Source organism: Rhizophagus irregularis, chromosome 30 (assembly GCF_026210795.1).
Source record: "Rhizophagus irregularis chromosome 30, complete sequence".
Lineage (NCBI taxonomy): Eukaryota > Fungi > Glomeromycota > Glomeromycetes > Glomerales > Glomeraceae > Rhizophagus > Rhizophagus irregularis.
The window spans coordinates 1947814-1971900 of NC_089458.1; the positions used below are offsets into that span (position 1 = coordinate 1947814).

At 25.9% G+C, this 24087-nt stretch overlaps 6 protein-coding genes across 6 annotated transcripts; 1 reads left to right on the forward strand and 5 right to left on the reverse strand.

Moving 5' to 3' along the window:
- Positions 1-5191: 5191 nt before the first annotated feature.
- OCT59_021834 (uncharacterized protein) lies at positions 5192-5547 on the reverse strand (the record flags this gene model as incomplete). Its single annotated transcript, XM_066146776.1, has 2 exons — positions 5192-5286; positions 5352-5547. The coding sequence occupies 2 exons, from the start codon at positions 5545-5547 to the stop codon at positions 5192-5194; spliced, it is 291 nt and encodes a 96-aa protein (XP_066005882.1).
- A 3482-nt stretch (positions 5548-9029) lies between these two features.
- OCT59_021835 (uncharacterized protein) lies at positions 9030-9843 on the forward strand (the record flags this gene model as incomplete). Its single annotated transcript, XM_025332925.2, has 4 exons — positions 9030-9205; positions 9278-9433; positions 9504-9726; positions 9793-9843. 4 exons carry the CDS (start codon positions 9030-9032, stop codon positions 9841-9843), a joined length of 606 nt encoding a protein of 201 aa, XP_025165240.2.
- Positions 9844-10285: 442 nt separating this feature from the next.
- Positions 10286-10889, reverse strand: OCT59_021836 (uncharacterized protein; the record flags this gene model as incomplete). Its single annotated transcript, XM_066146777.1, has 2 exons — positions 10286-10788; positions 10865-10889. 2 exons carry the CDS (start codon positions 10887-10889, stop codon positions 10286-10288), a joined length of 528 nt encoding a protein of 175 aa, XP_066005883.1.
- A 1530-nt stretch (positions 10890-12419) lies between these two features.
- On the reverse strand, positions 12420-12996 carry OCT59_021837 (uncharacterized protein; the record flags this gene model as incomplete). The annotated part of the gene is made up of 2 exons (XM_025323680.2): positions 12420-12500; positions 12586-12996. 2 exons carry the CDS (start codon positions 12994-12996, stop codon positions 12420-12422), a joined length of 492 nt encoding a protein of 163 aa, XP_025165241.1.
- An 8186-nt stretch (positions 12997-21182) lies between these two features.
- Positions 21183-22224, reverse strand: OCT59_021838 (uncharacterized protein; the record flags this gene model as incomplete). The annotated part of the gene is made up of 3 exons (XM_066146778.1): positions 21183-21284; positions 21355-22024; positions 22103-22224. The coding sequence occupies 3 exons, from the start codon at positions 22222-22224 to the stop codon at positions 21183-21185; spliced, it is 894 nt and encodes a 297-aa protein (XP_066005884.1).
- Positions 22225-22622: 398 nt separating this feature from the next.
- OCT59_021839 (uncharacterized protein) lies at positions 22623-23948 on the reverse strand (the record flags this gene model as incomplete). The annotated part of the gene is made up of 2 exons (XM_066146779.1): positions 22623-22840; positions 23192-23948. The coding sequence occupies 2 exons, from the start codon at positions 23946-23948 to the stop codon at positions 22623-22625; spliced, it is 975 nt and encodes a 324-aa protein (XP_066005885.1).
- Between the last annotated feature and the right edge of the window lie 139 nt (positions 23949-24087).

Below are 24087 nucleotides of genomic sequence, written 5' to 3' on the forward strand. Positions count from 1 at the left end.
TTATTTACAGACTTGATATCCCTGACTTGATCTTCATATGCTTTATAGAAGCAATATAATACCAGCATATAATTTCCTTTTATCTGACTTTGATTGCTATTCTAAATAGATTAACTATATTTTGCACTGTAAATTTACTAGATTCTATTAGAATTGTTTCTAAGAAGACTTCAGAAATCTGAATATCAAATGTTTTATTTTCACTTTGTAAAGTGAATCCCTTACTTTTCATATAAGCAGGTAACTTGTATCTCAAATCTTGTTCTACTTTCTGTTTAACAGAATCCAAAAAAGTTACAACTGTTCCTGAATTCAGGTTCACTTTGTAAACAACTACCTCTAGTAACGAATCATTTTGAAGTTTCTTCTCTCGCTTTTTTTCCCTAATCTCATTATCAACCTTTTTCTTTTATATCACATTTAAGAATTCATCAGTTTTTTTATCCTCTTCGTAAATTGAAGAGTTGGCAGGCACAGTTACCTCTAGTACCACATTATTTACTTTACCATTAGGCCTACACTGCTTGAGCTGATTTATAACTGAAATGAGTAAGTTGGCAGGTTTTTTGGAAATCAATTCATCTATTTTCTTATCTGATACCTTTAGTATTTCTTTTAGTAACTGAATGTCAGCATTATTTTGCTGGTCCACCATGAAGTCAGATATATCAACAGCTGATACCAGATTATCTATAGATAACCGCACCTCTGCTTTCACTTTCTTATCATTTTGTGGCTATTCAGTTGCTTCAGTAATACCCTGTTCCAATATTGCGAGCTTGACTTCAAGTTTCCTGACTCTAAACTTGAGTTCAGTATTCTCAGCATTATACTTAGCATTTTTCTCCATAATTTGCTTTAGAAATTCAGCTTTCTCAGCCTTAAGCTTAGCATTCTTAGCTTTAAGCTCACTAATACATTGTTTTAATAATTCAAGCTCTAATGTCATGATTTAAAATAAAAAAATCACGTGCGTATTATAAATTATAATACTGATAAGGATGTTAACAGTTCAGTCCATCTGGTTTTTGGTCCAAAAACTGGTGGTTTGAGTACAAAACTGAACCGTTATAGGTTTAGAACTAGAGTTTGAACTGAAGTTTAGACCGAAGTTTAGACCGGATATTTATAGTATTTTATACAAAATTTTGTAATGCAGATCATAAACTTAAATATATTATATATCGTCAAAAAATTTTTTATTATAAGAAAAAAAATTACTAACAAAATTTCACATAATGTAAAAAAAAAGGAAAAAAAAAAGACATATTGCAAGTATTGATTCAATTTTCCATTCTTTCTCTTTCTGATATTCAAATAATTGCCCTTGCATTTCAGGATCTAACCTATTTCTAGTTTTTGAAATAGTTAATCCCAAAATTCCTTAGCTATTTGAGATAGTACTGGGTAATTTTTTTCATAAATTTTCCATCAAATTAAAGAACCTGTATTACTATTTACTGGAGAATTTAAGTATCGATCTAATTCATTATACGATACTTCTTGATGAATATTATTTGGATTAAGTAAATTAAGGAAATAATCACAAGATGATCGTGTTGATGCTGATAGTATGGTTTGATTATTTAAGGATAAATATGACAAATATAATTCTTGTAATTTACTTATAATTTCAGTTATAGTATCATTATGACTAAATAATGTGATTTTGTAGCATGGATCTAATATTGAAAAAGTAATGGAAGATTGATTCAAATATTTGTCCCAATAAGCTTTCAATTTATTATAAATTGCTGATGCTATTGCTCTTTGTGTATGGTGATTTCCTCTTTGATAATGATCTAATTTTTTAAACATTCCATTAAAAACCAATCTAATATCACCTTATGTAAGATTTTTTGATGATGATCGTAAATTGGTTGCTTTATACTGTAGGTTTTAATACTTTTGCTAATTCCTGTAAAAAAAAAATAATAATTAATAAATATATAATTATAAAATAAAATAAATAATAATTTATAAAATAAAAAATACCTTAATATGTCGCCATTCAGATATTGTTGGAATTAAATCTCCAAGTTCTTCAACATTTGTTGTTGCAAGTAATTCTGAAACACCCTTTTGTCTATTAATCATAAATATGTGGAATTCCAGCAAATGTCTATATCTAAAATTGGTTTAAGAAATTTAACTTTTTTAATTAGGGTACAAATTTCTGATAATTTATCCAAAAATAATGGTGAATTCTTGATTTTAACAACAAATTGATGAAGTTTTTTGATTTCATTTCCAACATGATTTATTCCTGCTTTTACTGCTAAATTTATAATATGTGCAGCACATCTGTAATGAGTAAAAGCCATATTATTAAACTCCTGATCTAATTCAGTTGCTAGTTGATATACATGCTGCCCAAATTATTTTGGGATGCCATAATTATAATTTGGGATGTCGTAATTCATTCAATTTATATATAATTTACTATGTAAAGTGCCAAAATAATTTGGGATATCATAATTGAATTTGGGATTTTACTTATAATTACGGCAGCCCAAAATAATTTGGGTGGCATGTATACTAGTTGATTACCACATGCTATTAATCCTATCATGTTGCTTCTATTGTCTGTAGTTAATGCAAGAATATTATTACTGATACTAAACTCTTCAAGAATTTGTAAAAGCTTGCTAGTAATTAACCCAGCTATATGAGAACCATTTACAGGAATTAAATCAAGTAAAAGATTTTTTAATTCCCAATTGTTGTTAATATAATGCATTGTTACTCCAAGATAACAATCTTTTGAGATTTTTGAAGTCCAAATATCAGTAGTAAGAGATATTTTTGAATTAACTTGTGAGACTTCATTAATTAACATATTTTTTCTCATTTTATAATTTTCTATGAATTTTTTCTTTAAGGTTTGTCTGCAAGGTAAAATATAGCGGGAATTCAATTTATTAATTAATAATTTGAATTCAGGATTTTCAACAATAGTAAAAGGTTGCAAATCAGTTGTAACAAAATCAACCAAAGAATCTGTGATAGGTTTAGATTTTGATGGAGAGTAAGGTTTAAAACGTAAAGTAATTTGGCGGGTTTCAGGTTTTTTATAATGTGATGAATGTTTTTTAATTAAATGACATCGAAGTGTAAATGTTAGATTACTAGATGAATAAAGTTTTGCACACAAAATACACTTATAGTTTGTAATTAACCAACTTTCCTCATCTTGAATTTTTTGAAAAAACTCCCAAACATCTGGTGACAATTTTTTATTTATAATTCTTTCATCATCAGATGCTAAGGAATCATCTGATAAATTATTATCGTCATTTTTAAAAACTCCCAACATAGTTGTAATAATACAAGAAAATGTAAAAATGTAAAATCCGTTATTCTTTTATTGTAAAAAGTTACGTGTGCAGATACACATAACCGTTAATTGAACTGATCTAAAACTGGTTCACTAAACTAGTTTCTATTAGTTCGATCTCAGTTTAGTTTGACATTTAAACTGAACCAAAACTGGTCCTATGATCAAACTACAGTTCGAATCATCCAATTATAAATTGTTAACATCCTTAAATACCGATTATTCTACCAAGAAAATTTTTTTATTGATACATGCAAAAAATAAATACAAATATTTGTGATGTAACTCAGGATACATTATTTTTTGATAATTTTTTTGATTCTAATCCTCTTGCTAGCTGAGGAGTTATTTACACTAACACAATCTTTTAACAGCCCAACAATTATACAAATAACTTTTTTCACATTATTTCAGTAGAATTAATGTTATTCGATGCGGTGATTTCAAAAGATTAATCTGGTACTTACTTTCACTTGTACAGTAAATACCATCTGAAGTATATATTATAAAATGCCATTCTGTTTCCATAGTCATAATACCATAAAGATAGTCAAAATAATCTTCATTAAATGCTTGATCTACAATTCATTTTTTCTTATTTATTTGGAATGCACTTTCAAATTGAGTCAGATTTTAAGATATAAATACATTATTCTTTAGTCTTCTTATTTCAAAGCCAATAGACTGATAAGATGAACAGACTTACTTGAGTATATCCAATTTTAATGTTGCATGATTTCCTTTCAGTAATATAAAGAAGCTCTTCCAGACTTTTGATTGTATAATCTATTTGACCTATTGTATCCTTACTGAATATATCTTTTTGTAAAACTATAAATATATCTCAGAATATACATGCTGCCCAAATTATTTTGGGATGCCATGATTATAATTTGGGATGCCATAATTCATTCGGTTTATATATAATTTACTATGTAAAGTACCAAAATAATTTGGGATGCCATAATTGAATTTGGGATTTTACTTATAATTACGGCAGTCAAAATAATTTGGGTGGCATGTATATCTCAGAAAATGTTTTTTGGCTATTAGCAAGAATGGATGTATTTGAAGCAACTTGATGAAATAATTCATAGCATGTTATCTCATTGGTATCAATCATGATTTTCACATTTGAAAATTTTAAGATTATATCCTTCATACAGTAATCAAAAGCCTTATTATCATTATTAATCTTCTTAAAGGCTGTGAAGAAAAAAAAAAATAAATGTTTATTACTATATTTATAATGGACTATTTTAGAGCAGTGTAAAATAAAAATAATCACTTGTTAAAAGTAAATTGCTTGATGCTTATTATGTCTTCCCTATTGATCTTATTTCTACATAACATTTTCTTTAAGTCATCAAGAATTTTAAGCAGTTAACAGTTTCATAATTTCTGGCTGAGACTCCAATAAATTCATCTGCTTCACCTATCTCAATAATAAGTTAAATCTTTACTGTAAGTACGTATCAATCGTTATTAAGGATTTTAATACAGAGAAGCTTATTAAATATTTGAAAAAGAAAAACTTGAAACTTGATGATGATGATATCAAATTCTTCATAGGGAAAAAATTTCTGGCCTTACCTTTCTAGAAATAATAGATTTTTTTGTATTGATTCATAATGCTTTTGTCCAATATATATGCAATTAAAATGTAGTATAGAATTATTAGGCGATTATATTACAGTCAAAGCTCGTTATAGTGAACTTTCAGTTCTATCCAATTTTGTTTACTGTAACAAATATTCACAAAAACGGGAGATTTCTTTATAGTGAATTTTATATGAATAAAAAAAAAGTTTCTTATAACGCGAATTTTTTAAACTTTATTATTTTCTTGAATATTTAACATTGCATAAAACTATCTAATGTGGTTTGTTTTATGTTATCTTGAATTTGCTTGTTAATTTTTGATTTTAAAGCATTAAGAGTTTTTAACTCTGTATAATCAACTAAAATATTATCAGGTGGATTTTAAAATACTGAACCACTTTCTCTAAACTACTCAAAGCTTCTTTATTAGAAATACTACTAATATTTGTTTCTAATTCATCGTCCTCTTCTATGTCATCATTTTCAGGTCTTGAAATTATTGCAGCAATAATTTCTTCATCAAATAATAGCTCTATTGGTATTTCATCATCAATATGAATAAATCTTTCAGCTGTAATAGGATCTTGTAAATTTAATTTATCAATCATTTCTTGTAATTCTAAAGTAATTCTATTAATATCATCATTAATATCTTAATTCCAATCGGAATCATTTTCTTCAGGATTATTTCCTTCAAAATCAGGTAAAATACCTGTTTTTTCCTAACAGTGTTCATTGTACTTGATTTTACGATGTTTCATGCTTCATTAACAAATGTTATAGCGTCAAGAATATCAACTAGTGTTATATTAGAACCACTTTCTTAAGCTAAATCGTACATTTCTATTCTATTTGCAATTAATAATTTTCTATATTGAGCCTAAAATTATAAATATATGAATAAATGTTAAAGAAAATTTAAATTATAAGTAACAAAATATTAATAAAAAAAATTCAATAATTGGGTTTACCTTAAAGCTATTGATAATACCGGCATCTAATGGTTGTAAATGGGCAGTTGTATTAGGAGGAAGAAAATATACTTTAATATTTGATAATTGAATAGTTTCGTCTAATAAATGTGTAGGCGCATTATCTGCTAATAATAATATTTTATGATTTTGCCATTTTATTAATTGGTTAAATTTATTTAAATAATCACGCTACACTGATACTTGCATCCATGCAGTACGATTCCAATAGTACCAAATAGGAAGATCATCTTTTTTAATTCCTTTTAAAACACGTGGAGTTTACCACTTATATATTACTAATGCAGATAATTTATGGCTACCATTGGCATTACAAATTAAAACAACTGTAATACGATTCTTTAATTTTTTAGTACCAGAAATATAATGATCTGAAAGCGTTTTGATAGTTCTAAATTCCAAAATAAAGCTGATGTATGTACGTAAAATTAGTTAATAAAATTATAAATTTACACTAAAATTTAACCTATTTTTACCTGTTTCATCAACATTATAAACATCACAAGGATCATATTGTTCAATAATTTCTTGCAAAATTTTGCACTCTTCTTCCAGTGTTTCTAAAGGTGCACTATTCGCTTCACCAGCTCTATTAATTTGCCTTACATTATATCATTTTTTAAATTTTGTTAACCATCCATCTGAAGCGGTAAAAGATGTTATTTGTAGCCTAGTTGCAAAATTCAAAGCTTTAGATTTTAATACATCTCCTGTAATAGTTAGATTTGATGCTAACGCTTGCTGCATTCACAAATACAATGCAGATTCAATTTCTGGATACTTAGCACCTCTATCCCATTTTTGATCTTTAAATTCCTTATTTGAAATATCGATGGATATCTATTTATCTTTTCTTTTAATATTTTACAAACTTGTGGCTTTGATATGCCAAATTTTTTAACAAGATTTTCCTGATTATATGATGGATTATCTATTTTTCACTCGCATAATTCTTTTTTTTCTGCAAAAGATAAACTTTTCTTTTTACTGGTTCCTTCCGCTACTTTTCTTTTCCCTTTTTTATCGGGTGGCATTTTGAAAACAAAGAAAAAAAAGTGTTAATGTGTTACAATGGATGGGCGTTTAAATTAACTAAAAATGATGTTGTATTACAGAACAAATATTAATATCATGTGATATTTACTATAACAAGTATAAATTTATAATATATGTTCTATATTTAAATTTTTATTAAATTTACTATATTTAATATCGAGATTTAATTAAGAAATTCACTATAACAGATATAATTTTATATAGAATGAACTGGGGAAATAAAAAAAGTTCACTATAAGCCAAATTTACTATAACGGGATTCACTATAACGAGCTTTGACTGTACTCCTTTTAAAGGTAATTTTAAAAAAAATTTACTTTACTATCATTAGATATATTTCAATAAAAGAAATCTATTAATGAATATTTTTTTATAATTACAGAATCTTTAAATATTTTAAATTTTAAAAATTTTTAATATTAATTTTAATTTTTACTATTTAAGAAATAATTATATTTACTAATTATATTATTGATTTAAATATTATTAAAATTTTAAAATATATTAGTTAATTATTTTAATATTTTTATTTTTTTTATTTAATTTAGATTTAAGTATAATTCAATTTTTTAGTAAATGAAGTAAATTAATATTATAGACTTAAATATTTTATTATTTATAGTATAATAATTTTATTATTTAATTGCATTTTTATATTTAATTTTAAAAATTAAAGGTTAATTTAATAAATTATTTTTTAATTGTTTAAGTTATGGTAAAATAATTACTTTTAATTTAAAAAATCTAATATTATTTCTTTATTTTAAGTGGTAAAAAACTTACAAGAAAGATTTGTGCTCATCTTTTAAAACAAAAAGCTGGATTTTTTGATGAAAATAAAAATAATACTGAAGCTCTGATATCACAATTGTCTATTTAGTGATATATCAAATAGTTGTATATAAAATGTTAAACTACTGTTAAATCAGTTTTTTTTTTACAAAATCATTGCTTAACTACATTAGTTTTATATGCAAAAAAAGAATTCAATATTAAAAAGTGTAAATATTTGTTTAAAAAATAATTTTAAGATTGGCTATATATAGTAATACAATATTCTTATGATAAAATACTTTACCATCCAATATATCTTGCATCTTATAAAATACTTACAGGTATAATTAATTTTTAAATTGCTGAAATTAATATAAATCTAAAGTATTTTAGATAATACTATATGGTATATTTTACATTTAATGATAAATATATGATTTTTTTAAAACTGGTATAATGTTTTTTTCTTATAAAATATAAATTTTTGTTATTTTTATTTTTTAATTTATTGTATACTTTTTTTATATTCTTTTTTTTTAAATAATATTTTTTTATACTTTATTTTCTATTATTTACTCAAAATAAATCAGAAAAATCATAAGAGAAATCAAATATTAAATTAGAAAAATTATACAGTAAAATTAAAATTATTGATTATAATATTTATTATTTTAATAGTCATCCTAAAAATTTTTTATAATATTTATATTTTTTATCTAAATTTTATGGTTAGAAAACTATATAAGAAATTAGGTATAGGTTAGAAGAATTACAGTATATAAAAATTATAATAAAAGTCAAATAATAGACCTTCAAAAATGCAAATAAGATACAAATTTTTTTAATAAAAATAGTAAAAGCATAATATTGAATGTTAAAGTGGCTAAGTATTTTTACAATTCTACTACTTTATAATTTAAAGAATTGACAATTTATTTGCAATATTAAAGTGATAATATTGATATAGTTGTGAAATAGGGTTCTCAAAATAAAAAACAGGGACTCAATATTATATCATTTGAATCTCAGATTACGTTATTAGGCCATCTGATTTTTGGCGTCATTATCAATTAATGGCGAATAAGAAATTGTTCCGGGACATTATATGATAATTTGATGACACTTAATTTGTCGTAAGTATTAAACTCCGCAGTTTAATATAAATAATTACAATTTTTGTTTCGCTTTTTTCTTCTTTTTTAAATACATTCGGATGAGATAAGGATAAAACTATTATATAAAACGACATGTATGTATGTTTTTAAATGATGGTTGATAATGAAAATCAACAATATTATATCGAACACGATAATTTTACAACTTTTAATGATAAATCACGTCTAAATATTACAACCAAGAATGATGACAAGAAAAAAGTTCCACCCGGGTTTGAGAATATTGTTAGAAGGAATATTAATGTTCTTGATAATCGAAGATTATCTTGGTATATTGCCGATTTTTTCTTATTTTTAAAAGTTTACATGTCATAGTGATCGAAAAAAGTATTTTCTAATAGGGATACCACTAAAGACAAAATTGTGAATGGACCTTCAAGATTTCTTGATGAAAACAGACGGATTGTTAGGAAAGAGATAAAACAAAAGAACAAAAAAACAATCAATTCTTACTATGAGCTGTTTAATAACAACAATTTACTTAGAGTTGAAGAAATGTAAGAATAATCAATTATGCCTATAACTTCAGTAAAAGGTTCTTTACATATTGCCTTTTAAAAAAACTAGGTATAATGATGAGCGGAAAAAGTTTTTGCCAGACTTCACGTTTGAAGACTTATTTGATTACAACATTGAAAATATTCCGATAATAATGATTGAAGGCTATGCTTATGAAAATAATTATACCCATATCACAACAGAATATAACTTTTTTTTGCCCAAACAATTTAAGAAAGAAAGAGAAGGTCATAAGCTAATTCGTGAAATCTTCTATAAAGAGGAAAAAAAGGTAAGTGTGTTTGTTTAATTAACATTTTTTGCAAGAAAAAATTAATCAAAGATCTTTATAATTTAGTGGTTTAAAAACTTATGGAAAAAAGCTGTCCCTTTTCTATATTGCGATTAAAATGTTTATTGAAATTTTTTCATTTTTTTTGTTAATAATAATAATTATTCATTAAATGAAGCTTATGTAACCAAATTAATTACCTAATTACCTGAAGATAATATGTGATATACCATCAAATTACTCGTTTTTAAACAAGTTATTGCGGAGATGATTACTATAAAAGTGCCAAATAATTAACAAACATCTATTTAAAGATATCATCCTGTCTTACAAAGACAACGCGAAATGTTTTTTTTTTATTATTTACATATAAAGAATGATCTTAATTTCTTAAATAAATAAATATATTTTATTTATTTATATATCATATAATATCATATAATATTTCACTAAAAAAAAAAATACGAATTAAACGTATTTAATATATTAATAATATACAAAATACATATAAAGATATAAATTAATATGATAATCATAATATACTGTACAATAAAGAATATCATTCATAGTCGCGAGTACTTCTTAATTTTTTTTGGTTATTTAAAGTTTTAGGTTTACCATGATGATGTTTATCCCACACATTTAAAATGGATCGTAATTTTATTCCATTTTTACCTTTAGCTTTCATAGCCGGAGTTTGATGTTCGTCTTTTGAAAGATTATCATCATCATAATAGTGAGCGTTTATTTCCAATCTCATCTTAGTTGAACCATTGTATTTCTTCGTTCCAAATGAGAGAAATTTAGGTAAATGATGGTGATGATGTTGATGATGATGTTGTTTCTCTTCCTCATTATATAATTCAAACGTAATTTCATGGTCATGATTTTTCTCGGAATTCTTTTGATCAATTTCACAAACGAGTTCTTCATATTGCTTTAACCAATCAAAAATTTCATCTTTTGTTCCAAAGACTATGAATTTCGACCTTAAAAGGGTAAATTTAATTTTTTCAAATTCATGAGGAGGTGCAATAAGTTGATTTAGATTTATATTATCATCTAAAATAATAAAAAATTATTATTCACTTATCAACTAATTGATGATGCAATAAGAAAGGATCTCTCTATACAATACCTATTAAGTATCCGCACCTGATCATCTTATAAATTTTTTATTCTTTCAATTAGTGATTCTCAAAAGGTTTGAAAATTTCAGAAAAGTAGATTTTATGAGAAATAAAAAATAAAAGAAATAAGAAATTTTTTTGTACCTGGAAAAAAAGAATTTGCTGCTTTTATATGAAGCTCACGATATGCATCCTAGAAACAGAATATGATCGATAAAGAACTTTTGTCCTATCGATTCAACACGTTTTTAATTCTAACTGAAAACCATCTATCAATTAAACTTAATAAGGACCGCGTGATAACATTTGAATAGAATATTAATTGATAGTTAGATACGCATACCTTATACGTATGCAATTTTTTCTTGAAATAAAAAAACAAATTTTTAAAGTGGTATTACGGTAACAAATTCCCTAGTTAAAATTTGTCCGAACTGCAATTAGATAGTTCAAATATGAGCGTGAAACCTGACTTTAAGAATTGGTTACTTTAACAGTGACTGGGATTTACAAACTAAAAAAAATTTTGTTTTTTTTCTTTTAATTAGTCAATAAACATATTTCTTAAAATTTCTCGCTGACTAAATTGTAAATTGTATCATATGAAATAATAATAATTTTTTAATCAAAAATTTGCCAAGAGTTGAAAGGGATAAAAGGTTTAACCAAAAGATCAATCCCGACGGATAATAAACCATTTTTTAAGTTCTTTGATGATAATCCCTTTCAAATTTGTAAACCGCGAATAAAATATAAGAGGAATTTTCATGTGCAAAATCGATTCGATTTCGCAGAAAGGAAAGCAATTTGAAATTAATAGTTTCACGGGTTTAGGGATTGACCTATTAGAATAAATCTTTTGAGATTAAAAGGATATATTATTTTTTATGGATATAAAATCCGTGAAATAATAATCCTGTCATTTCCGTTAGTTGGATCTTCACGTGTTGTACTTATATAGTTATGTAATTATTCCTCTCTTGATACGTTTTTTTTCCTTTTCATTATACATTTATGTAATTGTCTTCCAACTTTTTAGTTTTTTAAAGAAATTGTGCCACAAAAAAATAGTGACAGTTCAATTGTGTTACTCAGATCTTCCCAATTGCATCTCTATTTGGAAGTATTCGATTATATGGTAAACGCCAGCAGTGATTAAGCAAGAATAAATTGGAATAATTGTTCGTTTAGTAATAGTTTTCTAACCTTAAAAGTTGCTGTAATTGTATAATTTTTGTTTTTTAGGAACCTCAACTTTAATTAAACGTTCCTAAAATAATTGGCTTAACTGGTTTCTATAGAAGTGTTTCTTAAAGTTTTAAGCTCCAAAAATTTTCTTATTAAATTACTTTTACGATTCTCTTTTATAAATAAATTGGATAGATTTCCTGCAATCAGATATAAAAGGGTAGTGTTTATTGAATTTTAAAAGAAAAAATCTTTGCCAATACTACTATATTTAGACGCGTTTTAATATATATTGTAATGATATGAAATTATTCAATATAGATTTTATTTATTTAACTGCGCAAATTTTGATTAATTATAAAAGTAATTACAAGATTACAAATTATCCCTAAGTGCGAGATGAAGAAGAGATTCTTTTTGAATATTATAATCTTTCAAAGTACGTCCATTTTCGAGCTACGATGATTTTAAAATATAAGGTTAAGATTTCTAATAAAATTAATACACGTTACAATAGGACAAAAAAAAAAATATCGCGTACATGTTGATCGTCATATATTAATTCTTGTTGATCAGGAGAAACCACCTTATCTTGGGTCTTTGCCTTGACTTGATCAATAGTATCAGAAGATTCAACTTCGAGAGTGATAGTCTTTCCAGCGAGAGTTTTTACAAAAATCTGCATACCACCTCTTAGACGGAGCACGAGATGAAGAGTTGATTTATCCCTAATATTATAATGTGTCAAAGTATGTTTATCTTCCAGTTGTTTACCAGCAAAGATCAAACGTTGCTGATTTGGAGGAGTGCCTTCTTTATCTTGAATTATGTTTTTCACTTCTTTAACTGTATCAGAGGCATCAACTTCAATGGCAATTGTTTTGCCACTTACAGTTTTAACAAAAATTTGTATAATCCTTTTTTCACGGTGTACAGACTTAGAGTTACCCATCTTTCTCTATTTTACAAAAAAAAACAAGCAAGAAATTTAGCAAAAAATGTAAGAATTTTTTTTTTTTGATAAATATTTATAATATTTATAAAATCATAATGTTTAATTATGACTCAATAAGTAACTGAACAATTACATACTTTATTATTGTAGATATTAGCATATCATATTGACTATTATTTTAATAATAAATAACAATTTGACACAAAGATATTATTAATAGGTTAGACTATGATAGCAAATATAGAAAGCTTTATTTGATATATTATATTTCTTTAAATAAGTATAATCAATATATTTTTTTTTTTGAAATTATCCTCAAAGGGATCAGATCATTTTTATTTAAATTTACTGGTAAGTAAACTACAATAAATTTAACCCCTATCTACTTAAATGTAATGGCAAATATACCATGAGTATACACCAATGAAATCTATAAATAAAAAGTTAGTAAAAATTAAAGAAAATTCAACTAGAGAAAATTTTTAACTAACTAAAAAATTCCGAAAAAAACTATATGAAAATTAAAAACCAAAAATTTCTAAATTAAAAAAAAATTAACTTCTAAATAAATAAACTGTTCAGCTTTTTAAATGTTATATTCTGTCCATTAATTTCTTTAGCATCTCCTTCAATTCTATTACTTCCTTATAAAGTTTTTGCTTGGAGATTCTAAAACCCTTCTTTTTCTTGTTTTTCTGCTATTAAAGTTGAGATTTGCAGCAGTTCTAATAATTGAAAGATTCTTGTTTGCTATTTTTTTTATTAGTTTCTCGATCTTATCACTTTTGAATATTGATGAAATCTAATTAGTACCTATAACTTTATTCTTTAGGTAGGGAATTGAGTTGATCAAATTAAAATTGATTTAGTCAAGTGACTCAACTAATAATTTTATGTATTGAATACTATAATCAATCACTAAATATAATCAATTAAATAAATATTAAATAATATAATTAGTTAAATAAATGTGATTAAATCTTAGTAAGTAAACTAGTTTAGTACTTTATAAAAAAAAGGTTCTTTTTTTTATGCTTCTCTATAGAGATTCTGGATGAAACTGAAATATTTAGTCATTTAACTAAACTGAAATAGTTTAGACATTTAAAATTAAAAGACAAAATGCTGAAATTCAATATTCTATAGTATTTCCATGGATTTTTAATTATAATAATTACTTATAAAAAAAAAAATAATAAATTTATATTAAAATATAATATTTTTTAAAGAAATTTATAAAACTATTATATGTATAATATAATTTCATATATTTTTATAATAAAACTATAAATTTATATAATTAAAATTCAAACTTAAAAATTATTACTATATAGTTTAGTCAATGACGAAACTGAAACTAGTTGGTGATGAAACTGAAATTTTTGGTAAAAAGAGTTTAGCCAGATATCACTACTTCTCTACTTAAAGTATTAAACTCTTTTAACATTAACATACCTCCAAAATGTATAAATAGTTCTATCTATTAAATTTTTACATATATAAAAACACAGATGAATAAAAGTTACAAATTACTATATCATTTTTCTCAGCAGTCATTTTAGTTAATTTACTATAAAGTACTATAATCAATTAATTGTTTGATTAATTATTCAATTGAGTATACTTAATCGAATTTTAATTGATTACTGCTTATTAGTCAATTTTAATTGATTTTGCCATAAAATTTTTAACCAATTAATTAAACAATAATTTTTAACGTCAACTCAATTCCTTATCTTTAGGTTAGGATTCTTCTGAGAATTTATAAAGTCTTTGAATTTGTTCATTATTTTTATTTTATCTTTAGATTATCTAATAAAATAAGAAAAAGCATGATATCAATTATTTAATTTTGTAATTTCACTTTATAAAATTATTAAAATCTTTCTTTTGAATTAAAAATCTTCAAATAATTTTAATTTAATTCTAATCTCAAATTTAGTTATAATTTATTATATTTGTAAATGTGTGATTTTTTACTATCTAGTGATCCTATAAAAATGAATTATAGCTTTCTTTGGAATCTTCTGGATAGAGTAATTGAATAACAGTAATTTTATATTTCTATAATTGATATATATCACAATAATTATGTATTATTTAATATTAACATATTATTAATTAATTATATATCAATGATAAATATATGAAATTATTACCATTCAATTCACTATGATGAAAGAATTTCAAAGAGCTACAATTTATTCTTATAGGATTACTAGATAGTACATTTACAAAAATAGCAAATTATAATTAAATTTGAGATTAAAATTGAGCTAAAATTATTTGAAGATTTTTAATCTAAAAGTAATATAAATGATGGTTTAAAATTACAAAAATTTAAATATAACAATATTTTTGTTATAGTACCATTAATTAAAAACTTTTTTCTTTAGTAACGTCAAATTTTAATCCATAACACTTAAAAATATATAAATAGTAAATTTACTTAGAAATATAATAGTTACAAAACTATATTAAAATTATTATATTTTTTAAATATTTTAAATATTTTTATTTAAAAAAAATTTATATGAAAAAATTATTTAAGAAATAATTGATTTACTATAATAATTTCTGATATGTATTAGAGGACCCCGGATATCACATATATAACTCATAACTGATCTGCATAAATTTAAGTACTTTTTGCTCCTGCTAAAATAGACCTAATTTGCTAAAAATCAAATTATCACATTTCAAATCTATACTAATTTGCTAAAACTCAAAATATGAGTTAATAATCTTTTTTTTATTATCAATAAAAAAATAAATGATTAATATAAATTAAACTGCCAATTTTTATAATTAAAATATATAGATTATAGATAAAATAATAATAAATAATTATTAAAAAATAAAATGTTGCGAAACTAAACAGACGGTTTTTGGCCCGCATTATGCTTAATTTTGGCCAGAATTATACTTAATTTTGGCCAAAATATGACCTGAACCCTGAAACTAATATTTTTAAAAATATTATTTATAAAGTTAAAAACAAAAAATAAGTTAAATTTAAAAAAAAGTACCAATTTGCTCAAATATAAAATATGACTTTGTAAAATCAATACAATTTGCTAAAACTCATAATTACTATGACTACTTTACTGAAACTTGGAGTTTACAATCGATATTGATTAGATATTGCAATGATATCATTACGATATCATTACGATATTTTGATAAAAAATAGATTCGACGTCGTTAAGTTAGTCGTAACTATATTTATTCGACATTGATTAGTTCGATATCTCTGCGATATCGCAGCGATCATTATGCGATGTAAATATTATCACGTAATCACATCGTAGTGATGTCGTATTAACATTGAATTAATATTACAAAAATATTTGACATTTATTTGATATCGTAACCATGTCGTATTAACATTGAATTAATATTACAAAATATTTGACATTTTATTTGATATCGTAACCACATCGTAGTGATATCATATTAACATCGAATTAATATTGCAAAAATATTTTACATCTATTTGATATCGTAACCACATCGTAGTGATGTCGTATTAACATTGAATTAATATTACAAAATATTTGACATTTTATTTGATATCGTAATCACATCGTATTGATATCATATTAACATCGAATTAATATTCAAAAAATATTTTATCTATTTGATATCGTAACCACATCGTAGTGATGTCGTATTAATATTGAATTAATATTACAAAATATTTGACATTTTATTTGATATCGTAACCACATCGTAGTGATATCATATTAACATCGAATTAATATTGCAAAATATTTGACATTTTATTTGATATCGTAACCACATCGTAGCCATATCGTAGTGATATCATATTAACATCGAATTAATATTGCAAAAATATTAAAAATATTTTACATCTATTTGATATCGTAGCCACATCGTAGTGATGTCGTATTAACATTGAATTAATATTACAATTTTATTTGATATCGTAACTACATCATAATAATATCATATTAATATCGAATTAATATTACAAAAAATGTTTTACATTTATTTAATATCGTAACTACATCGTAATGATATTATATTAACACCGAATTAACATCACAAAAATATTTTTATTGTAATATATGTTTATTATTTATTATACATTAATAATAATAATTTTTTATTAGTGGATTATTATGGGTGAGTGGAGTACGTTTCTTTTCTTCCTTTTTTTTATTCTTTTCTTCTCTTTTTTATTCTTTTCTTCTCGTATGTGAGTGGATGGATACGTCATTTTCAATTTTAAAATATATATATATATATATATAAAAAATAAAAAAAACAATCATGATTAATAAAATGTACTCTTTGTAAAATATATTTAAAATTTAATACATAACCTTGGGATAATAGTTAGAGCAGGTAATTCCGGGATTTTGTAAAGAATAATAAAAATGATAATATTTTTAAGTTAGTTCTTTCTTTAAATTTTTTTGAAAGTGTTTTGTTTCTTAAAATCATAATATTGTAAAAAAATGCTGGTTGCTACGACTGACGGACAACGACAAATTGTCAGGCTACCCCCGGACAAAGTAATTGGAAGGCGGAAAATGCCATAAATATCCAGCCCTATTTTACAACATTTTCTTCCAGGCTAAAGCAAATATTACAAAAGAAATTGCAAATATATTTAACAAGCAATAGATACATGGCCGTTGAAAAATATATTCACACTTCATATTGTAATACCACAGTCTAACAAAGAAATTGCAAATATATTTAACAAGCAATGAGATACATGGCCGTTGAAAAATATATTCACATTTATACCACAGTCTAACAAAAAATACTCAAACCACAACATATTGTAAAAAAAATATGAAAAATACGCGTATATCCTATTTTCATACCTTGCTTAACAGCTCCACTATTTATTTAAAAAACGGCTTTTTTCTCTTTTAGATGCGTAGGTAGGGATACATTTTTCCTTTCTTTTATTCTTTTCTTTCGTATGTGAGTGGCGGGTACATTTTCTTTTCTTTATTCTTGCTTTTATTCTTGCTTTTCGTATGTGGGTGTCTTACTATGTTGAATATATAAACTAAAGTGTCCCCAAAGTATTGTTAATATTGTAAAAAGATAATTAAAGTATACTTTAAAAAGAAAAAAGAAGAGACGAACTAAAATACCGTAAAGTATTAATATAAAAGACAAGAGAAAAGCGTATTTTTGAAAATAAACAAAAAAAATCTCATTAATAAACGCGAATTTTAGCTATTTTTAGATATCACATGCATGATATCACATGCATGTAATTAAAGTGATTTTAATTGGTTAATTTTAATTTATTATTACATCATGCATATGATTTTATTGGTTAAAATTTTATACGATACAAATTAAAATAATTATTTTATTATATTTATATAATTAATATAATTATATGGCTGTAAAATAAAAATTATTTTTTATCCAAATTCTATTTGTAGTATCACGATTTGGTAGTTGGCACCTTTCTGAATTACAATTATGAATAAAATGTACTTTTTGAACATTATCTATTACAGTAATTGGAAAAATACGTCTCCATTTATCTCCTGTTGCTTGGAGACGGTAAAGTGGACATTTTAATACTGAATGTTCAACCATAGTATCTTCAAACCAATCTACAACAATAAATGCATAATATTTGTTATTGTTACCCTTATGTTGAAAGATACCTTTGATTATTGCATAAGATTCTTCATGATCTTCTTCATAAATTGTGATAAAATCATCGAGATGTAGGTGAACTTTTGAAAGGATACCATTTTCTTCTTCAATCATATATGATGCAAATTTGTACCAACTAATTGAAGAGTTTATAAGTGCCGCCTCAAACTTCATATCCACATAAGATAAAAACAATTCAGTTTTAAAATTATGTAAAGTTAAAAGAAGTTTATCACGTTCCTGCTTTGGCATTCTTTTTTTTAATGAAATATTGGAAATAAAGTTTACTGGAGATATAACTAAATTAAAAGATTAGTAAATATAAATATCAAACATGTACTATTATATGCAATAAAATACTTACTTTTTGTATCATCATCATCGTCTTGAACTTGTTCAGTTGCTTCAGTTGAATATTTATCTTCTGTAACATACCAATTTAAAAATAATTGTCCAAAATTTGAATTTGTAAATCCAGTACAAGATCTATTAAATCTTGGATCAATACCACCATCTGCTAAATGTCGAATTGCAAATAAAGTATTGTAACGCTTTAATAAATCTAAATCTATGTTTTTGCAATTAGTTTTTGGTACCATCCCCTTAAAAATACGATGGACCATTTCTTTTATACCAACTTGGGTATTAATACCGTATTTTATCGAAAATAAGCACCCCATTTTTGCAAGGATTCTGGACGAAAAATTTGGGGGGTGTTTATTTTCAAGACTTTTTTTTAAAATACGATTATCTATTAATCAAGGGGTTTTATCACTCTGGAAATTTTTTTTACTAATTCGGGAATTTCACCATGTGAATTAGGGGTATTATTTCGCGTTCGTGACTTTATAACTTTCGCGTAACCTCGTAACTTTCACGAAACTTTTATACGACCTTCATAACTTTCATACAACTTTTATAACTTTCACAATTTCATACAATTTCAAACCTGTTTTAATACTATGCCACAAGTTTCAAAACGCCAACGTAGTTCGTATTCTATTGAGCAAAAAAAAATTGTCGTTGCTTATGCTAAGGAACGTGGCAGAAATGAAGCTTCTAGGCACTTTGAACTTGATGCTAGTATGGTTGGAAGGTGGGTCAAAGCAAGTTTAAACTGGAAAGATGAAACAAAAGCAACAAACATGAGTGTAGGTTCTGGCCGAAAAGCATTTTATCCTGAAGCAGAAGTGGAGTTATACAAATGGGTTATGGAACAAAGAAAAATGGCATTAGCTATAACCACAGTGAATTTACGAATTTCAATGTTTGAAATTTTAGACCGGCCAGAAATGATCTCTCTCTATGGTAATTCAATAGAAACATTTAAGGCAACATCTAGTTGGTTATCTGCATTTATGAAAAGGTATAAATTGGCTTTACGGCGGCGTACAAAAGTGTCACAAAAACTACCTGAACAAACAGAAGAATTATTGGAAAAATTTCGCAGATTTGTCATTCGAATTAGGGTCAGAAAATCTTTTGAATTGTGTAATATTTTTAATATGGACGAAACGCCTGTCTGGTTTGACATGGCTGGAAATTTTACCATTCATACGAAAGGTGATAAGACAATTCATATTCGTGGAACAGGAAATGAAAAAAACAGATTTACAGTAGTTTTAACATGTGCCGCAGGTAAGATTTACATTAAATTTATGGTTTTTATTAGTTTTTAAATAAAATAACAATTTTTTTTATTTATAATAGATGGAACTAAATTTCCGGCAATTTGTATTTTCAAAGGAAAACAAATGCCACGCGGAGAACAAGCACCTTCTGGTGTGATTGTTTGGTTCCAAGAGAGTGGATGGATGAATACAGACTTAATGAAACGGTATGTTGATTATCTCAAACGTTCAAGAATAATGACAAACGGTCAATCCAGCTCTCCTGCATTGATGGTGTATGATTCTTTTAGAGGACATTTAGAAGAATCTGTTAAAAACGCATTTCATGATACTAATGTTGATTTGGCAGTAATTCCGGGTGGTTTGACTAGCATTTGTCAACCACTTGATGTTGCAATCAACAAGCCATTTAAAGACAACCTCCGTAAAGAATGGCACCACTGGATGTCTAATGGTGGTGCTGGGTATACTACTTCAGGAAACCTTCGACGTGCTAAAATAAGTGATGTTTGTAAATGGGTTAAGCGTGCATGGGAGAATATTTCGGATGATATTATTATCCGTTCTTTTAAAAAATGTGGTATATCTAATGATTTAGATGGATCGGAAGATGATCTTGTTTATGAAGAAATTGATGAACTTCTTAAAGAACTTCAAGATGAAAATGAGGAAATGGATGAAATTGATTTTATCGATACAAATTAATAATATTTGTTTAAATTTTATTTTTTTTCTAAGTCAATAAAATCAATATAGTTAAAAATTATTTTTTTTTCTATTGTCAATAAAATTAATAAAATACCGGGGGATGCTGATTTTTGAAGGTGCTTATTTTTGATTTTTGCATGAAATCGCACAAAATAAGGGGAGGTGCTTATTTTTGATAGGTGCTTATTTTCGATAAAATACGGTAAGTGTTCCAAAGGTTTTAGCATGCATCAAAAGATGCATATTAACGTGTATGTTTGGTAAATTAACAAAATTTACAAAAACCTATAAAAAGTAAAATATTGTTAATTATTTGAAATTATTCCACATTTCAATATCAAATTTGTAACTATACCTTTGGAAGGATTGAAAACTCTTCTTCAAGACATTGTTGCAATTCCTCATAGCTATCTGATGTAAATTTCTTGTTAAAAACCGCTTTCATAGTTTTTGCAACATGTATCCAACAAGATATAATAATTTTTGGAACTGAACTAACTCGAAATGCATCAATTCTTTGTTGAATCATGGCTGTTTCATTACGTTTGATACTTGATTCTTTTAAAAACTGGTTTAACAAAAATGGCATAATCATAGCTAATCTAAGTAAATCCGACATCATAAAACTATTGTAGTGAGTAATCGGATTTGGTAAGCGAGACCATCTTTTTGGAATTTCAAAATTTTTCCAAATTTCGATAAAATTATCTTCTCCTTCTCGTGAAAATAATTCACAAGTTAATTTTAGTAGCCGCCCAATCTTTCCTGCAGTCGCATGATAAACATCCTGCGGCGTCTGTAAATGTCTTTCCCTTTTTAATTTATCTAAAATACTAGGTAATGATCGTAAACCATATTCCGTACAAAGTTGATCTCTTCTTGACATTATAGTCTCATGAGAAATTTTTAAGATTTCTTCGTCTGTAATATGATGATAACGTAATGTTGTTACGATATCCTGATTGTGAGCACTCAATGATTCTTTAGTAGTTTTACAAGTACGACAACCCTTATTTGCATTATGTCTAAATTTATTTTTTAAACAATTTTAATAGTTGTCATAAAATTATATTATTATATTATTAACTAAGTTGAAAAAATACCTTAGTACTCCTGTCATATCGTTACCTTGAGGTAAATCTGCCGTAACAACGCCTAAACCAGCAATTATCCATGCATCTTGTCCTTGGACAGTCATCACCTTTCCTTTCTCTAATTCCTTCATTTCGAAATGAATGGTATCATAAATTGGTCAAATTTTCCTCCAAATGGGATAAACCCAATAACAAAATGGTTCTTTATTAGCTTTCTTTGATGTGCTGGCATATTTCCAAACTGTACATAAACACCACCTAGAGAATGGTATACATTTCTAAATGTACCAAAATCATCATAATAAAGATCTAAAAACAGCTTATAGATTGGCATAGATGATGATGGTGGATTTCTAATAGAAATGTAATCAGATGGATGTAGGTATGAAAGCTTTACATTACGAACGTGCCAACGGTCATTACATTTATAAATTATTTCACTAATCCGCAATGAACCATCAGGGAATATTTTGATGTTCAAACATCATCAATATAGTTACTTTTTCTAAAATTTGAGAAGTCATTATAATTAAAAATGGTTCGTCTTGTAACCATACTTCACCGTAATAGAACGACGTTGTCTTGGTAACCCTTTTAAATTTCCGGGTAAATCACTATATTCCAAAATTTTTTGAATTCGTAACTGATAATATCCATCATGATTTTTTAAAATTGATCTTAATCTTCCAAGTTTTTTTTGACCATTATCATCACGATAGTAAACAAAATCACCAGATCGGTACAATACTATTTATTAAAAATAAATAACTTTAATAAATATTATCAATGATAATAAATTATAATTGTATCAAAGTGTATTAATTTATAACCTTCTGATATTAATATTTCGTGTTGTCCAAAAAGTGGGGATTCACCCCCCCCCCCCCCATAAATTTCCATGCCAAAATTCTGATTTTTCTTCAGAATTAATGCCGGGTCCAAAATACATATGCTTCATTAGCATCGGATTATTAAGAACACGCCATATAATTTCACTAATTGAGAGTTGATACGAAAGTTTTGATCCTCGTGAGGTTGATGGAGTTTTTTTTGGTGAAATTTTAATAGACTTTGTTATTATTGGTAGGAGAGGAAGACGTTTTCTCCATGATTGGAATCTTCGGATATTTTTTACCACATGGGTAGGTTCAAATTGAGAATTGTGAATGATATCGACAAGATCTTCATATGCTTTCGTAGAAACATTATGTTTCTGAAGCCAGCAAAATAATGCCGTAGTTGTATAATTATCAAAGTACGGTGCAAATTGACCATTGCAGAACGGTATCTTGTCTTCATCTAACGCTTCAACGATTTGATGTATTTCTTCCTCTTCGTTATTACGTTCCTCTTCATCGTTATTACGTTCCTCTTCATCGTTATTACGTTCCTCTTCATCGTAATTACGTTCCTCTTCATCGTTATTACGTTCCTCTTCCACTTGATTATTATTATCATCATTATTACCTTCATCCTCCTCCTCTTCGTCATTGTTTTCATTATTATCTTCCTCCTCTTCCTCCTCTTCATAATTGTATTCGTTATCACTTTCTTCTTCCTCTTCAGTATCAGATGAATTGACATTATCTTGCGAAAATATCATCTCATCATTGTAGTCTTGAGGATTAATTGATCCATATGCATTATCGTCATCATTAATGTCTTGAAAACTTAAATCATCTTTATGATCATACTGAAAGTCCATGTCATCGTTATCATTATCAGGTGAACGTACAGGCGAACGAATTGCCACTCTCTCGTCAGAATCTGTTGTCTCATTAGGTTTGCTGTAAGAAAACCGATTTCGAATTCGAATTGGCTCTATTGGCTTGTTGTGACTATATCGTCTTCTCATCTTTATAACAATTTAAAATAATTCAAATTTAATTAGAACATAATTACCAGTGGTACCACTACCACAGTATCTGTTATAAATTCAATTAGAACTAAATTTATTAAATACTATTAGTGTGTCGGCAAAAAAAAATGCAATT